Below are 18,083 nucleotides of genomic sequence, written 5' to 3' on the forward strand. Positions count from 1 at the left end.
TTGGTTTGTTTATAAGTCTCCACCGTGTGTGGAGAGAGTCTGTGTCCAGGCTGGAAGGAGGTCAGGGTTGGGGTTTGTTTAGGTGGCCTGTGGCCACTGGTGTGAATCGAGGTGCTGGGCTGGTTCCAACAGTCTCACAGGCTGGCTCGCCGGGAGCTTGGAGACACCTTCGAAAAGGGGCATCCGGCCTAACCCCATTTTAGGGACCCAGCGAGGGTGGGGGATTGTGCCCACAGTCCCAGGAGGAGTTGGGGACCGACCAAGGACTAGGATACAGAGCCCTTTGTGAGCCCCCGTCCTGCCACGCCTAGGCCACAGGGGTTGTTTGCCAGTCCACCCAACAAAGGAAGGGGGTGGGAGCAGGGAGATTGCCACTGGCTTCTGATCACAGTCAGAAGTGAGCCCTCTGAGGCCCAGAGGTGGGGGAGAAAGTTCAGCAGAGATACGTGGTCCCTGAGTTGAGCCTCATCCCAGGGGCCAGCATGTTGCAAAGCTGCAGGGGGCGCCATTCTGTAGACCAGAGGGTGAAGGGCACCCTCTGGGGTTGTTCAGAGCCCTGCTTGGGGAGCTAAAGGTGTTTCTGTCCATCACCTTCTTTCTTCCAATCAGCTTCAGATCCAGCTGGAAGGAGGTGTCCCAGACAGGCTTTAATCCAACACACACTCCCCACCCTGCCTCCTGCCACTCAGCCCGCCTCCTCCCCACCAAGCAGGTCTCAGTGGGCCACCAACTGTGGTGCAGGGGCCCCTCCCCCTCTCTCCACTCAGTTTCTATGTCTCTGGGGGGCTGATTTATCATCCCCCCTCATCAGGCCGGCTGCAGTGTATGAGAAATCAATAGTGCAAATGGATTGAGGTTGTTCAGCCTGTCGGCTCCCCTTGGGCCCCATCAACTCTCCCAAGACTTGGGGAGTTACTCAGTCCGTTTCTGGCTCAACATACACAGAGATCCACACACCTAGTGCCTGTAGCCTGGGCACAGGAATGATTCTGTCTGTCTGTCTCTGTCTTCTCTCTTGTTCTGTCTCTCTCATATCCTGGGCTGGTCTTTGCATGACAAATACCCTTGAACATTTATTTTCTAGCTTGGGTGGAGTGGGGGTGGAGGGGCTTAAAGGGCAGTAGGCTGCTAGCCAGAGGTGGGAGGGGAGCAGGTGGGTGAGGGAGGCTGTATCCAGCGGGAAGGATGAGCTGGGGAAGGGATTGGGTGACAGCCCACCCCATAGCCTCTGGTAACTCAATCCCTGCACCCCGATTCCCCTCCCGCTGAACAACTTCAGCAGCTGCTGGCAGAAGCAGGGCTGGCAGAAATGTGTATGAGTGCATATGTGTATGGCGGGGGGAAGAGGGGCTGTGGGGGCAGGAGGTGCTGCCAAGACACGTTAAAGGAGACTCACAGCCTGCGTACAACTTGGGTGGCAGGAGGAGGTGGGGCCGGGGAAAGAGTGGGTGGTGAGTGATGGGCAAGGGGCAGGCTTCATTCAGGGGAGGGGCAGGGCAGCCCAGGGGTCTCAGAAAACTTGTCTGCATGGAAGCAGGGCCTGTCATGGTGGGTGTGGGCCGTAGTAAGGGTTCAGGGGTGGGTAGCGCCATGGCTTGCCCCAGGATGCCTGTTCTTCATCAGGGATGCAGATAACCATGGAGGACATGGCCTGCCCCTGTCCCCAATCCCTGGGCTGTGCCTGCTGGGTATCACAGTCTCGGTGACTAAGTCACTTCTGTCCTGGGGCTGGCAAGGTGCCAGGCTCAGCTCTTCTCGGTAGGTGAGTCACTGCCCTGGCATCTCCCCCGGATGCAGCTGAGTCACTGGCCGTGCCTGCTGGGCAGGTGGGCACTGAGCTTGGGGGTGAGGTTGGGGGGCTATGTATGTAGCCCCCAGCATCTTCTCTGATCTCTCTCTAGCATGTCCTGTCCCCACCCACAAATCTGCAGAGCCAGGCAAGGCTGGTGTTTCTGCCCTGTGCTCTGTTGGGGGATGAAGGAAGAGGGAGCAGGGTGCTGCATGGAAATATATTCAGGATAAATGGGGGGTTGAGGAGGGGTTGTGAGTTTAAATCTCAGCTCTTAGCTCTGCCACTGACAAGCTCTATGACCTTGAGCAGGGCCATTCCCTTTCTGAGCCTCAGTTTCCTCATCTGTACAATGTAAGCAGGAGCCTTGCCCTGGATGACTCTCCAGGACTGTGAAAGTGAGATGGGTGGGGCCATGAGGGGGGTTGAGGGGGATAAGCTGAGCAGCTAGTGAGGGGGAGAGGAGTCTGGTGGGGTCGGTTCAGGTTCCAGCAGACATCTCCACCCCACCTGCATCCAGGTGGTCTTGCGGGGGCAGTATTTCCCATCCTCTGTTCAGATTACTAGTGATGCTATTCTTCAAGAGTTCCCCACAGGCAGAGAAAGGGAGGCCTTGTTTTGCTGGAAGTGTAGGCTCTCTCAGGGTGTTTCACAGCTATTTTGTATCTCCTTTGTCTGACTGAGGCTGTCACTGGCCCCACACCTATCTGGATTTTCTCAGATTTCCTCCAGTTGGGAGAGGGATGCCTGTCTTGGGAAATCAGCTGCTCAGGCTCCTCCCGCAGCCCATCTCCTCTGCCTGCCAGAGGGGAAGGCTAGGCCCCAAGAAGGGGCGTCTTTTTTAGAGTGAGGAGTCCCTGGGACTGTGTCCCTCCTTTGGCCCCGGAGCACTTCTCCTTCTTGCGTGGGAGTCCCTGGAGGGTGGGGGTGGGGACCCTGGAGTGGGTCCTGCAGAGCTGGAGTTCAACTCAGCAGTGAGGCAGTGCCCTAAAGTGTGCGGCTGTGTGCTTGTACACATGGATGTCAATTTTCTGTGCGTGAGTGTCTGCCCTCTGTGGGGAGCAGGTTTGTGGGTGCGTGAATTTCTACCCTCATCTGCATGTGGGTCTCCTGCTCTGTCTTTTCAGGAGTGTGCCTCCCCTCTGCTTCATGACCTTGTGGGTACACAAATGCCTGTCTTGTATGTGCAAATTCTGTGTGTATACATATGTGTGCATATGTGTGTGTGCTAATGTGCACATGCTTGTGCATATTTGGATGTCCTGAGTGTGCATTTGCACACCTGCATCCCCATGTGCGCGAGTGAACCTCACCCCATGTGCTGGCAGGTGTACGTGAAGGCCCCCCTTCGTGGGAGGCAGTATGCCTGTGCGCAAAGTGCACGATACATTTTAGTGTCCTTGATCTTTCCCCTCTGGCCTCCGCGGGAAGGAAACCTGGCAGAATCTAGACTAGTGGAATCTAGGAGGAGACTGTGCGAGCTGGGGGGCTGTTGGCACTGAGTCCCCTCCCTGAGCGGCGCCCCCTGCTGCTGGCTGGACTCTAGCTAGAAGGCCTTTTTTTGAGGGGGGGAGTTGGGGGACAAGGGGTTAAGCGTCGGCGTGCACATCTGGGAGCCATTGGCACATTCCTGCCCGCTGAGCGCATGTTTGCGGATGGATCTGGCCGGGACAGGGCGGGAGGGGCTGGTTCGCACCGGCGGACGGAAATCCAGACGGGAGCGGGAGACAGCCCGGCCCAGCGGGCGGGTAGGGGCCTGGGGAAGCGTCACCCGGACGCTCTCTCCCCGCGCCGCCGGACCTCAGGGCACAGTGTCCTTCCGACCCTGCTTGTCCTACCTCAAACAGGCTGGGGGCCCAAAGCTGGAGAGAGACAATGAGATCCCTCAGTCCTAGACCCAGCTGTGCTACCTGTGCCGGGCGATCGGGGATTAAACCTAGTGTCCACTCGTCGCAGACTGGGGTTCCTCGTCTAAAAAGCGGGGACCGTCGGGCCGGTGGGTTTGAGAGCTCTGCCAGCCGGGTCATGCTGTCTCCTCACAGGAGGCCTGGGAGTAGGCACTTCCCCTTACAGTGGGAAGTCCTGTGGGGGCACTTGTGGCCACTTCTCTGACCGAGGACCTGGAGGGAGGTGTTCACTTACTGATTCCTCTTTCTGTCCGCCCCCCGCCCCTCCCTCCCGCCATAGACGGCTAGAGTGGGCAGATGGTCCTCTCAAACGGAGCAGCAGGCTAGGAGGGGGCTTGTGGCCGTGTCGGGGACTGGGGTCTCTGCAGAGGGAGAGTGACTCAGATTCTGCCCCAATAATGCGAGTTTTCCTGTCTCCTCCAGCCTGGATCAGGAGAGAGAAGCTTGAGTCTGAGAATGTAGGGGTGCTCCTGGGCGCCCCCAGCTCGGGTCTTGGAATACCCCTGAGAATCGCTGTTCTTTTGGGGGAAGGGTTCTGGGGGTTGCTGAAAGGTTGGGTTGGGCCAGAGTTCCTCCGACCCACCCAAGTTGTGAAGGTGTTTAGGGAAGAGGAGGGGGCCGTGCTTGGAGGTGGTCTACATGCCTTTGCACTCCTTTTTTGCCAGTGAGAAAATTGAGATTTAGAGAAAGGAAGCGACTCGCTCAAGATCACACAGCTCTCATTTTCAGGGGGCTCCAGGAGAAAGATTATAATGAAAGGGGTCAGAGCCTTGACCGCTAGGGCCAGAATCTCTGCATGTGTTTCCAAATTACGTCGTCGCCTGTCTAACCCAGGTTTAGGTGTGAAGGGTGTGTGCTCGTGATCCTCGCTCCTGAGTGTGGGTGTGTGTGGTTGGGGGGAAAGGAGTGTGATACCGCACACGGCAGTCCTTTCTCCACTGAATCCTCATTCCATTCTTTGCGCAGAACTCCAGTTCTGGCTCTCAATCTCTTCTTTTGGGGCAGAGGGAGGGATTCTCCCAGATTCCCACGGTCGAGCTTTCTGCTAGGCGCGGCTCCTTTAAGACTCGCCCGTTCCCTGGGTCTATGGGGGGGGGGGCGTGATCCTGTGTGCCCGCCCCTGGCTCGTGATTGGTCGGTGGGCGGGCGGGGGCGGGCCCGAGGGTGAGGGCCTCCCCGCTGCTCGGTACCCTCCGCCCCCCCAGTCTGGGGCTCCGGGTAAAGTTTCAGCCTCCGCACGTGACTCGCCATGGCCGCTGCTTTAGCCCCGCGCCCCTGAGCCACGGCCCCCCAAACCGCTCCTCTCCCTGGACCCCGCAACCCCTGACGCCGAGCGGCTCCAAGGCTCAGGGTCAGGGCATACGCTGTGCCCGCGGGTGACCCGGACGGATTGCTTCCCCCTACTGCGAGGTAACCTCTCCCCTGGGGATTTTGGAGAGCCTCCGCCTCGCGCAGACATCGGGGCCCCTTGGCCTGTTCCTGATAGCACCCGCGGGCGGGGACCCGGTGCCGGGCGAGTTCCGACGGGAACCTGGGGTTTCCTGGGCTTCCCAACCCGCCGCCGTGCTCAGGGTGGGAGAGCCCCGTCTGTGCGTCTGTCTGCTCCGGTGTCTTCGCGCGCAGCCGGGAGATGTCTGGGGCCGTCTGCCGCGCGTGTCTCCGGCGGCCGAGCTGTGGCAGAACCCACGCTGGGAACTCCTGCCCTCTCTCGCTTTTCTTTTCACAAACAAGTAAAACAAAAAGACTTTGAAACCTGTTTGGGGAGAGATCGGATGCCCAACGGACTAGCCCCCTCCTTTTTCTCCTGTTATCTGAGCCGCCCTGTGGTTTGGGGAAAATCAGCCCTGGGGCCCACCCCCACCAGAGGCAGCCGGTTGGGGGGCGGGGCCCATTCAGCTGGTGTCCCCCGTGGAGTGCGGGGAGCCGTCAGAACTGGGGACAGGAGCCAGTGCAGCCAGGGGAGGGATGTCTCTGAATCTGGTGGCACTGTGGGGTTGTGGAAGCATTTGGGGGCATAGGGAGGAAGGCACAGATTGGTCGTCTTTGCTCTGCTGAGGGTGTCTGGGACCTGGTGCCACCCAGAAAGCGAGGAAGCTGCGAGCCAGATGTGTATGTGGGAGGGGGGGGCGCTGGAAAGTCTGCTTGGCAGTGCCCCTTCTCTCTGGGCATTGCCTTACTGTCAGGCTACTCCCTGAGAAGGGGGCCATGCCTCCATTGTGCCAGGCTGGGGATGGGGACTAACTCATGTGAAAATCAGATAAGAAAAGCCCCCCAGTCTGGGAGTCACGTCTCTACCATTCATCCTACCTTGGATAGGTTGCCCATATGCTGGCATGGAGGGGGGTACCCTTGGCCCCCACCTAATGCCAGCTCCCTCTTCTGTAACCAGATTGCCTTCTCCTTGCAAGATGTGTGCACATGTATGTGTGTGTATGTTCTCAGATGGAGACTCCCCCCCCCACCTCCACCCACTGCGGGCTCACCCCCAACACTCATTTCTACTCCTGACTGCCATCCCTCCTCCAGTTGCCCAGTTAGGAGATTCAGAGATGTCTCTCATTCCCTTCGCTGGCTGCAGTGGTCACAGGGCAGGGTTGTTCTGGGGAAGTGGTTCAGTAAGGTTGTCAGGTCTTGCTAGGAAATGGGCTCAAGCCCCAAACTCTCCTCCGGGGCCTTGTGCTTGATGGGGAGGCTGGGCAGGGGAAGCCCCAGGTTGCAGTGGGGGTGGCTTGGAGCCTTGGGGCTTCCCCTGTGAGGGGTGGAGATGAGTCTGGGGGAGGGGATAAAAGAGTCTTTGGAGCTGGAGGGGGTGGGGAGGGGGGTGATTGTGGAGTCAGGGAGTTTGTGACTATGAAAGATGTTGGTGCACTGGGAGGGACTCGGACGTCAGTTCTGCCTGGTGTCTGGGCCATGCCGGTCCTGAGACAGAGGGGTCACTGGTATCAGACTTGAGTAGGTCTGTGGGAGTGGAGGATCTTGGCTTTGGAGTGTGTGAATAAGTGTACATGAGGTGGGCACCTCAGGACTTTCCTCGCCAGACTGGTAAGGGCAGTGCAGACGCAGGGGCAGTTCTGAGAAGACCCTGGGCTTGGAGCAACTTGATCCTGGCTGCCTCCTTTTATAGCCCCCATATCTCCGCCCTTCAGGTTGGCCCTAAATGCCCCTACTACCACTCTGGGAAACCTCCCTGGTCCCCCTCCTACTCCTAACCATGTGGCCGCCTGGCAGGAAGCTAGCTGTGGGCAGCCCCATCCTAATCACCCCCATGCCTCCCCCGCTGGGCACAGTCACCCACATGTGCCATGACGTGGTTCCTGCCACCCTGTCTATTGTGGGGGGAAAGGGCATCGTCTGAGTGGCCCTTGGGATCTGTTTTGGGGGTATTGACCCAGACCCCAGTTAATTAAGCTCCCCTTCCTCTAAATCATTTGGTCCTTGGAACCTGGCTCTGTCTGCCCTCAGGGAGCGCCCCCCAACCCCCTCCCCACTCCTTGATCAGACTAGAGGGTCTTAGGTGGATGGTCCACAGAATTCTGTGACAGGGTGGGGCCTGCCCCCAGATAAAACCTTCGTGCCCTGTTCCCTATTCTCTGGGTAGCATGGACAGGGCAGGACCCTGACTGGGCTGTATGAGTGGGTGAGTTTGGGACTCTGCTTCCATTTAGGAGCACTGTCTGGGTTCAGGGGTGATGGGCGTCTGGGGAAGGTAATCCTATCCTCCCCCCCACCCCAATGCGATGAGTAAATCTCCTCTCGCCCAGCACCCCACACCCTTCCCGGTGGTGGTGGTTTGTGGAGTGTGGGAAGCTGGCAGGGCCCCTGGCAAGATGGCCAGGGTTGTCTTGACTTACTGGGTTTTGGAAACGGAGTGTGGCAACTGATACCCCAATTCCCAGGGTTTTGGCCACACGTCCTCTCTGACGCCTGCTGTCTTTCCTCCCTCTGTTCCCCTCTCTACCCTCTGGCTGCTGTGTGGAGCCCACAGAGTCTGTGGGGGGATGTGGGGTGGGGGCGAAGTCCCGGATCTCTGTGTGTGTCCAGGGAGTGTTCTGGAGATTGGCAGGACTGGCTGCGGGAGTCTGGGTGTCCCTGCGCAGTGGGCGGCGCACGAGGAGTGGGCCCAGAGTGTGAGAACGTGTCAGTGTCGGTGTGCCTGTCCCGTCTGGCTTGGGTGTGGGTGTCTCTTGCTTCGTCTGGATCTTGCCTCCCGCTCCAGTCCCAGCCCCTCCTCCCTCTCAGCTGGGACCGCCTGCTCGCTCGCTCTCTCCGCAACTGGAGCCTCCCTTGCCTGTTCCTGGAATTTGGAGAGGAGGAGGAGGAAGAGGCAGGCAGACAGACCTCCCACACTCTAGCCCGCCCGCCTGGCATCTTGGGGAAATGAAATAGGTGCTATGGAACTAAGGTTTCCTTGCCTTCGCCAGACCTTCCAGCACGCAGAGTCCAGGGGGCCAGGTCTTACAGGAGGGGTCTGGGCTCCCCCCACCCCGCCCCCAGGCAGCAATGTCTCCTTCTTCTACCCAGCATCCTGTTGGCCAGGGCCCCTGCCTGGACCTCCAGGCACCACTGTCAGCCTGGGGAACGAGTGGGGATTAGTCTGCTGCCAGCCTGGCCAGCACCTGTTGCCAACCCCCAGCCCTGTAACTGGAGCTGGCCGGGGAGGGGGGCTGCAAAATGACAGGTGGAATTTCTGCAGCCAGGCAACCCCCCCACCCACTGGGTATGCCTTTCCCTTCCGGCCGGGCCCCGGAACCAGGAAAGCCTCCCCTCCCCTCCCAAGTGTCAACCTGATCTCATGGATGATGTGCCTGTCCTGCATGTGGGGGTAGGGCCTGGGAGATGGGCAAGGGGATGAATTTATTGCTATTTGCCCGATGACCCCCACCCCCTTCCCTGGCTGCAGAGCTGGGCTGCCCATGTTCAAATTTTCTGAGCTCTGCTGCTCTGGCTGGACTGGGGGGGTGGTGGTGGGGTGTGTGGATGGGGGTGGTTCTCTGTTAATGTTTTAATTGCATAAAAACTGGGAGCTCAGCTCCGGGCCAGTGGGGAGTCTGGGTCTGGCTGGCCGCCCGGTTTGGGCTAAATATAGTCTGGGACATCTGCAGAGAAGGGGAGGGGGGTGGCGGGAGGTTCCATTCCCCCCACCTCCGGTCAAGGTGCCCTCGTCTGGGCGGGCACCTTGGAGCTGGGAGGGGGATTCCTCAGCACAGAACGCAGGGGAGAGGTGGTGTGGGCTGGGCACCGTTGGGACCTTGCTTGCCTGGAGGCCAGTAGACGCCTGAGATGAACCTGGAGGCTCAGGACCAGGGTGGAGTGGGGCGTGCCAGATCCAGTGGCTCTGCTCCCCTCCACCCAGAGCTGCCTGAGGTCAGGCAGTCTGTGTCACTGCACCTGGTGGTATGTCACGGTGACCCATTCTTGGTGCGCCTGTGTGTACACACCTCCCTTGGAGTAGCTCCCTCCCAGCCCCTCCCCTGGAGCTCCTGTCCCCCGGGTCCTACCGCAGGTCCCCAGCCCTCCTTCCTTGTGTCCCTCGCCCCACAGTGAAACCTTCAGCCCAGGAATCGAGACTTGAGAAGGGGAAGCTGTGGTGGGGAGTTCTCTGATCTCCAGTCACGGCAGGAAGTGGAAGGGAGGGGGACCCAGCGGGGAGAACCATGAGTGGCAGGCAGGGAGGGAGGGCCCATCAGCCCTGCGGCCAACTGCGCACACTGCAGTGTGGGGTGCACCTTCCCAGCTGCCCCCTTTCCTCCAGTTCCAAGTGGGGTAAACTTAGGGGACCGCTGATTCCCCCGGGGCGGGGGACTGCTAACAAGCTTCATCACCCCCCACTGAAAAAAAAAAACTGTCTTCCCGTCACGTGACTGTCACTTCCTGTCCCACTGTGGTTCCCGGGATGTTTGTTGTTGGTTGCCATGGAGATGGCCGCCTTGGGCACTACCCTGGCTCTTGTGGGGAGCAAACTGCCCCTCCCTCTAGGCCCACAGTTGCGGGAGGGTTGGAGGGGGCCTGCCCAGGGGGCTGTTTCAGGCTGAGTGTGTGTGGTCTCTGATGCCCCAGATCCCCCAGGGCCCCCCAGACTTCTGTCTGTGGGAAGGAGTCGCAGCCACCCAGTCAGACTGAGTGTCGAGGAGACTGTGACCACGTCTGGCTGCGCTTGGCTGTGGCTGACTGAGTCTGACTAGTTGTGCAGACCTCCACCTGGGGGTCCCGCTGGCCTAGAAAGACTCCCGTTCTAGGAATGTCTGCTCCTGTCCTCTTTCCCTTCGGAACCTTCTCCCATCCTGTGTTCTCATGGAAACTGCTTTCCCCAGGGAGTTCCTGCGGCTTCTTGGGGTCCAGGCTGGAGTAGGGAGGGCCCCGGCAGGATCCCCGGTTTTGTGTGATTTGGAGGTGGGGAGGTGGTGCTCTGCAGCGCCTCCTCTCGCCTCTGCACACAGCCTGCATCCACTTCTCCCTGATCCCACGGGCCCTCAGCTGAAGGGGCAGGTCGTGGGACTTTGTGACCATCTGCCCCACCCCCTGGTGGGCTTCTCTGTTCGGAGGGGGCTAAAGTAGGGGAAGAGATTCCCTCTAGTTCCAACCCCAACTGAGTAGGCGAGTGTGGAGTAGGAAGTTCCTGGGGGGTTGCTGGATAGAGGGGTATGGGGCGGGGCACAGTCTGACTCAGGCCTGGTCTGGGGTCAGAGCCAAAAGGATATCCTGAGGCAGGAGGGGGGGCGTTCCCAGCTTCCCTGCAGTGCGGTCCCTAGGGAGGGATGCTGAGAGGGGGGCTCGTAGCACTGTGTGCTGCTGACAGTCTTTCTGCCCTCAGATTCAGAATTGGCACTCCCAGGGCTGGGGCAGGGCTGAGGAGTTAGCAGGGTAGATTGCTATAGCCTTACATCTACGCAACACCTATACCTGCGCACGCACACACACACACACACACACACACACACACACACACACACACACACACACCCCTACACACCTTCTGCTCTCTGTGTTCACCCCCACCTCCCCCTGCCCCCCGCATTGTGATAGTTGTACTTCCTGCCCTGCGGAGAGGGGAGACAGTGGTGAGGGGGCAGCTGCCAAGGTGGGGGTGGGGAAAGCCCCATGCCAGGCTGGTTGTGAAGACAAGACGGTGGTTTCCAAGCTGGGGGGGGTCCCCTTTTGTCTGTGCCCCTTTGGTCCTCCACCCGGACAGAGCTGCCTCTGTGTGGTCCACACACTCCTGTGGTCTGGCTGTGGCCTCAGCAGCCTCATCTCTTCCTCTTCCTGTTTTCTTCCTTCCCCGTGGGCCAGTCCCTCTCCTTGAGGCCTGAGCTGCCCCCTGCCCTTTCACCTGCTCTCTGCTCCGAGAGAAGACTGGGTGGGAGGCTTCAGCTCTGATTCTGAACGGGTCCCCCAGTCACCTTGGGCTTTGGAGGCCCCAGTCACATCTCCCAGGGGCCTCTGGGGTGCAGTCCCTGGAGGTGCAAGAGTTGGGACACTGCCCTGACTGGCAGAGATGCCCCCCCACTTCCTTCTTGCAGACCTGGCCTGTCCTGGGCTTGAGTTATCCAATTGCCTTCTGCCTGGGATTCAGTCACATGGGGAGCATGGCCTGTGGACATCAGGCAGCCCAGTGAGGCTGGGGCAGAAGCTTGGGCCGGGGGGTACGAGTTGGGGAGACATGAGACCCACTTTTTGGGAGTAAGTACTGCAACTTGAGACAGGGGTGGGGTCGGGCAGTGGTAGCATCCTGAGGCCAGCCTCTGGACTTCAGGTCTCCCCTAACTGTCTCCAGTGATGTGCCCTGCAAGCGCTTGGGGCAGGTTTTCAAACAGTTCCTAGCTCTGGCGAGGCAGGCCTGGGCTTCTGAGGACTGGTGGGGAAAGAGATGCCCTCCACTTGTCCCAGCCTCACCCAGCCGATCCTCCTCTGCCCTGCCTGGGGTGGTCTCTTTCAAAATGAGGCTGGTCTTGCCGGCTTCCTGCAGCCTAGAGCCGGGTGAGCAAAAGGTAAACAGAGGACGCGCATGGCCGGGAAGAGAGAGGGGCCCCTGGAAAAGGGCGAAAAAGAAGTAATGTTCATTACTTTGCTGATCTGAGAAGTATGGGGGAGGGGGAGAGGTTGTGGCTTTGTGTGTGTATGTGTGTGTGTGTGTTTTCCTGGAAAGTTTATAAATAGTTCCAGCCCACTGTTCTGGTTTGAAATCTGCCCTGTCCCGCCCTGCCCTGCCCTGCCAGCTCCTGGCAGGGGAAGGGGGTTCAGAGAGACTGGGTCTTTGCTTCTGCCAGGGCTGGACTCCCTGCCCCCCACCCCCAAGTTGAGCTTGAGCTTTGGGTGTCATTTGCATATGATTCATTGACTGTCTAGAATGCTTAGGAAAGCCCCTGTCGCCCCTTCTTTTAAGCTCCTCAATCCTTATCCCCTTCTCTCTCAGCCTATCCAGAACTGCCTGGCCTCTGTTCCTTAGGAGCCTTAGTTGTGGGGGAACTTGGGAACAGAGAGGAGAAGCAGATGAAGAGGAGGACAAGGCCGGCTGGGTTTGGGGACCCCTGGCTGCCCTTCCCTGAGGGCAGGGAAATAAATCGACTATTTCTCTTCCCCTCCTCCGCTCCCCAAATCCAAAGGTTTCCCTTTTTTGGTTTGTGAAACGAAAGAAGGGAATTTGGGAAAGGATTGTGGTCAGGCCTCCACCCACACCCCAAGTATTCCTCTCCCTACATTCCGCTCCTTGGTCTAGGGGGGAAACAGACCCTGGAAAATGGGTAATTTTCCCGCCCAGCCCCGTCAGCAGATACTAGCCCTGGCTGGGGAGAAGGAGGGGAGTGCAGACACATGGGCCAGGGAGGCGCTGAGGAGGCGCTGGCAGATGGGGAAGCAGGGGACCCCGTTGCCCAGCACCTCCTGTGTGCCAGGCACTGTGCTAGGTACTTTCCAGGACTTTTATCTCTGAAATCACACAGCCAGTTGTTGAGGTAGGCAGTTCACAGGCAAGTAAACAGATGCTTAGAGAGGTTAAGTGACTTGTCTAAGGTCACCCAGAGTGGCAGAGCTGAGATTTGACCCTTCAAAACCTTTGGTTCTTTCTGCTGTCTTCACGGCTTGGCCAACTTTTGTCTCTCTCTAGATGTGAGACTCTGGGGACCTAAGGAACGGGGGGCTGGGACTCCTGACGCTGGGGAAGGGATCCTGGCACCTTCGAGGGCGGGGGAGTCCCCAGCGGTCAGGGGTGCCTGGCTGGTGGTCAGTGCTCCAGCCCTCCCCCCACCCTCTTTGTGCTGTGCTGAGGCTGAGCTAGGTGTATGGGAGGTGAGGGCCTGTGGTTTTTCCCTCCCTCGAGGGAGGGTGCCCGTGGGCAGTGGAGGTGGCAGGCACAGGGTGGAGGTTGGATGTGGGTAATTTGTTTTCCCTTTCTTTGGTGCTGGTTTCAATTCTCTGACAGTGTCTTCTCCACCCCTGGGTGCCTGGGGCCAGGGCCCAGGCATCTCCCCGAGGGTGGTCATGGTTCCAGAGAAACCTATTGAGGCCAAGCCTGTGCTCTTTGGCCCCACCCCCCCTCATCCCTGCCCTTGCCCATCCCTGTTCCCTGGCCAGCCTGGCCCTTGGCCCATTTCTGTGACCTTTACCCCCTCCCTTGACTCAAGGCCTTCCCCAGGGAGTTGAGTAACTTTGCATTGAAGTTTGCAGGCTGAGCTCCTTTGGTGAAGCTCTGATGGGGGTGGGGGACGCCTTCCAGCCTCTCCCTGGGGTGTGTATCTGTGAGTGAGGTTTGAAGTATGGTCCAGTTTCAAACTTCTCAGGGGCAGAGTTGAGGCATATTAAGGTAGCTGTTAGTCTCTTTTGGGGTCAAGGGTGGGCTCCAGAGGGTCCAGACTGAATCCGCCCCCACCCTCCAAAAGCTCGGTCAGGAGGCCTGGAGTCTGGAGTGAATGGCTTCCTGGGCTTCACCTCGGGAGGTAGGCCCCCCTATGGACCTGAATCTACTGGAGTGTTTCTCTGTGTGTGTGGACCCTGCTGCTGTTGGGGGGCTGGCCCACAGGGAGGCAGGTGCAGAGGCCAGCCTGGCTGGGTGAGGACCAGGCAAAGTACAGTTTGGGAGACCGTGAGGCTGTGGTTGTGTGTCTGTGAGGAGCTGTGTCCTGGGCCATGCACGCAGATCTGGAGCCAGCTTCATTGTGTGTGGAGCCTAGGTGTGGGGGATCATGTGTCTGGGTTCCCCCTCCTCATGTGCCACATGCATGTCTGCACGCACACAGGCTGGGTGTGCAAACGTGCCCTTGCCCACCGGACGCTTTCCCTAGAACTCTGCGTGTAAGTGCCTGCAAGTGTGTGTGTGTGTGTGTGTGTGTGTGTGTGAGGGTCTGACTGTCAACACTACTGAGGCTCAGCCAGTCCCTCCTTCTCGTGCTGGCTCGAGTTCCCCTTGTGCGGGGCCCCTCAGGGGTGTGTAGGGGGGCCAGGGTGGCAGCTGGCCCAATGGGTGGGGCCCCTGTTCCTCTGACGTCAGCCTCTCTGCCTGGGAGGGAATCGGCGGGGGCCTGGGGAAGGAAGGGGGCACCTCATTCAGGAGTAAGAGAGGCCCTAAGGAGGTCATAATTAGTAAAAATAAAAATCATGGTCATTAACAAGGTCCAGATTTCACTCCTGGGGAGCTGCCCCCTCCCTTGCAAGTACCTGTCCCCACCTCCCCCCTCAGCCCCACACAGTCACAGGCTGGGTGGCTCGCCCAGCTGGGCCCAGAAGTCCTGGCCTCGTCCACAGTGGCCTTGGCAGAACTCCTCCATCTCAGGCATCGTTCTTGGCCAAATGCTGGCCAATGCGTGTCCCCTGGACTCCAGGTCTGAGCCTGGAGCCTGGAGCTTGGAACATGGTATTATGCCCTGAGCCTGGAGAGGAAGGGGTTGGAGGCCATCCTTATTTTGAGTCTCTCTGGCCCTGTTTTCTTTTCTTCTCTTTTCTCTTCCCTTCCTCCCCTTAACAGCTTTATGGAGATGTAATTTGTATACCATGAAATTCACCTATTAAAGTGTATAAGTGAGTGTGACTTTACTATAGTCACAGAGTTGTGCAACCATCACCACCTTCACTTGTAGAAATTTTTCATCACTCTAGAAAGAGCCCCCGTACCATTCAGCAGTCACTTCCCATTTCCCTCAAACCCACACCCACACCCCCCCCACCCCGTAACTAACCACAAGCTACTTTCTGCCTTTTTAGATTTGCCTGTTTTGGACATTTCATATAAAGGGAATCATACAACAGGTGGTCTTTTACAACTAGCAGGATGTTTTCACGGTTTATCCATGATGTATATATCAGGACTTTGTCCCTTTTTAAAATATATTCATTCATTTATTTATTTGGCTGCGCCAGGTCTCGGTTGCAGCACTCGAGATCCTTAATCTTCGTCGCCTTGTGTGGGATCTTCAGCTGTGGCATGGGAGCTCTTAGTTGCAGCATGTGGGATCTAGTTCCCTGACCAGGGATCAAGCCCAGGCTGCCTGCATTGGGAGCACGGACCACAAGGGAAGTCGCAGTGTCTTGTTCCTTTTATGGCAGAATACTATTCCATTGTATGGATGTACAGCATTTTATTTATCCGTTCATCTGTTGATGGACCTTTGGGTGGGTTCTACTCTTTTGGCTATAAGGAGTGTTGGTATGAAGGTTTGTATCCATGTACAGGTTTTTGTGTGGACTTAATGTTTTACCTTCTCTTGGGTAGATACCTAGAAGTGGAATTGCTGGGTCATATTACTCTGTGTTTAACCTCCTGAAGAACTGCCAGCCTGTTTTCCAAAGCAGCTGTACCATTTTACATTCCTGCCTACTATGTATGAAGGTTCAATTTCTCCACATCCTCACCTGCTTGTTAGTATCAGTCTTTTTGATTATAGCCATCTTGGTGGATGCAAAATGGTATCTCATTGTGGCTTTGATTAGCCGTGTTTCTCTTTGCTTTTTCATATGTGTCACAGGTGTGTGTGTGTGTGTGTGTGTACACAGTCATATATAAATACATGCATGGTTATTGATACTGTTTATACATATCCTCCTAGGCCTCTCGTGGATGCTTCTCTTCCTGTCTCTTTCTTTGCTCTTGTTGCTGCCTGTCTCACTGTGTCGTGGAATTTCTGGGTTCACCTCTGTCTCTTGCTACCTGTGGTGTTATCTTTGTGTATCCTCAGGCCCCAGCTGTTCAAACAGGGTGTGGATCTGTGTATACACTGATGGTGGTGGGGGCATCTGGGCTCTCATCTTCTGCTCACCTCCCACTCCCTCCAGGGAGGTTGCTTCTGCAGGCAGAGGATGTGGGTGAAGTCTGAGCTCAGTTTCCCTTGCTCCTTCATGGTGGGCGAGGAGAGTAGGGGGCTTCCATGCTAGGTAGTCCCTGGCACACTCTTCACCCCCAGCCCATCATGCTGTTAGGCAATGGAGGTGACACTCAGGAGTCTCAGCTCCCATTTCCCTATTTGTAGGTATGTAAACGGGTCTGTGGGACAAACCCATCTGGGGTGCTTGGGCTTGGATTTGGGGGGGAAGTGGTGTAAGCAAGGCCCCCTGGCTTAGGAGTCATTTTTCTGAGAAGTGCCAATGCTTTAGGGAAGCGGCTTTTCCTCCCCCTCCCTCCTCCTCTCAAGCACACGTTCTCTGTGTCTTGACCTCAGGTAACCTGCTTTGGGGGAAGGAGGGCCAGCTGCCTTTCTCTGCTGCAGGAATCCTCCAGGGTGGCATGGCAGCGTGGACGCTTTGCTCTCAGGACTGTGGGTGAGAGGCCCTCCTCGCTCTGGGCTCTGTCCCCGTCTCCCCAGCCTGGCTGTGCTGTCCTGCCACCCCCAGCAGTGTCTGGGCCTTACTCCCAGGCTGTCTCTGCCAGCCAGGCATGGTGCCAGCTGTCTGCTCAGCCGGGTGCCACGGGAAAATCTCCGGCTGCCCAGGTTGGGGAGCTCCACGGGGAATGCCCGTGAGCCCGCTCCTCGGTGCCCACTCACCTGTCTTTTCTCTCTCTGCAGCATCACGGGACATGGCCCCCACAGCCGCCTAGCTGGGGCCCACCCAGGAGAGGCTTCCTTTTCGGCATCCTGAGGGCCCGCTCTGGACCTTCCCGGGAAAGTGCCAGCTCGCAGAACCGCTTGACCAAAGGACTGGCTCTTGGGACGTCCCCCAGCCCACCGGCCCCCCCTAGAGTGGGGGTGCCAGGAGCCTGAGATTAGCCTGCTGGCCTTGGACTGCAGCTCCGGGACGGAAGGGGGGGTGGGCTGACCGCCCAAGCCCCCTCTGGGCCCAGGCCCCATGCCCCGAGGAGAGGCGGCCTGAAGCCCGCCAGACTGTCTGCCTGCGCTTCTGACTGTGGCCGCCTGGCATGGCCAGCAACAGCAGCTCCTGCCCAACACCTGGGGGAGGGCACCTCAATGGGTACCCGGTGCCCCCCTACGCCTTCTTCTTCCCCCCCATGCTGGGTGGACTCTCCCCGCCAGGCGCTCTGACCACTCTCCAGCACCAGCTTCCAGTGAGCGGCTATAGCACGCCATCCCCAGCCAGTAAGTGGGGTCGGGGAGCGCCGTGGGAGGGGGCCGTGGAGGGCAGCAGGCCCAAGGCTGGGCCTCTGGGCACATCTCTTCCTCAGCAGCCAGGTTTCCTCCAGACAAGGGGGACCTGCTGGACAAGGGGGCTTGAGGATGAAAGGCCAGTAGGCTAATCACCGTGGTTGTGTTTTGTGTTGGGGGGTGGCCTGGAGTGTGGAGAGCTGAGACAATGCTGTCCTCTGGCCCCTCACGCCCCCTCCTGTGCTCTGCCTTTGAGGGCCTTATAAATAGCTCCAAGCACTGGACAAGGAGGCTGGAGGCGGGTAAACAAACCTCTCAACATTTGGTGGGGATGGCTGGTCTACTGAGAACAGCACCCCACCTCCAGCCCACCCCATCCAGTGCCTCTGAGAGAAGGGACTGGGAGGAGCACCCCCTCCCCTCACCGCTGGCCAGGCTGCATGGTGCTTCCCTTTGTGGGGAGGGGCCGGGGCAGGGGAGGGCCCCACAGGCAGCCTGGTGATGGGGGGAGAGTCCGGGGAGGGGACACAGGCCTGGACTCTGGCTCTGCGCGCAGGCCTGCTCTTGGCAGGGCCTGTGTTTTCTCTCCGCCTCCGCCGTCTGCCACGGGGGGTCGCCTGTTGGCTGGGTGGGGGTCTCGGTACCCTTCCCTGGCTGGCCGAGCCAGGTAGTGGGAGGTGGCGGCACTGAGGCCAGCTGGCAGAGTCCAGGCCTCGGTCCTGCCAGGCCGCTTACAGTAACTCTGGCCCCCAGGGCCCAGCTGGGCGCCAGGCCAGGGTTTGGGGGAGGAGGGAGCCGGGGCCTGGCCTGGGGCGGGAGGGGGTGGAAGCCGTAGAAGGGGACCATGGACGGCAGGCTGGCCTGGCC

At 58.7% G+C, this 18,083-nt stretch overlaps 1 protein-coding gene across 4 annotated transcripts in view; it reads left to right on the forward strand.

The window, feature by feature from the left end:
* RARA (retinoic acid receptor alpha) overlaps window positions 1-18,083 on the forward strand; it is a 44,168-nt gene that overhangs the window by 3,949 nt on the left and 22,136 nt on the right. Inside the window, exons 1-3 of one of the 4 annotated variants that reach the window (XM_070773424.1) lie at window positions 4,900-5,106; window positions 16,338-16,437; window positions 16,683-17,210. In XM_070773424.1, coding sequence (XP_070629525.1) covers window positions 17,033-17,210 — 178 coding nt within the window. In that variant the 5' untranslated portion in view covers window positions 4,900-5,106; window positions 16,338-16,437; window positions 16,683-17,032. Of the gene's footprint in view, window positions 1-4,887; window positions 5,107-16,337; window positions 16,438-16,682; window positions 17,211-18,083 lie in introns of those variants that run through there. The other 3 variants (XM_019981890.2, XM_019981891.2, XM_070773428.1) reach the window with 3 other exon arrangements.

Source organism: Bos indicus, chromosome 19 (genome assembly GCF_029378745.1).
Source record: "Bos indicus isolate NIAB-ARS_2022 breed Sahiwal x Tharparkar chromosome 19, NIAB-ARS_B.indTharparkar_mat_pri_1.0, whole genome shotgun sequence".
NCBI classification, from domain to species: Eukaryota; Metazoa; Chordata; class Mammalia; order Artiodactyla; family Bovidae; genus Bos; species Bos indicus.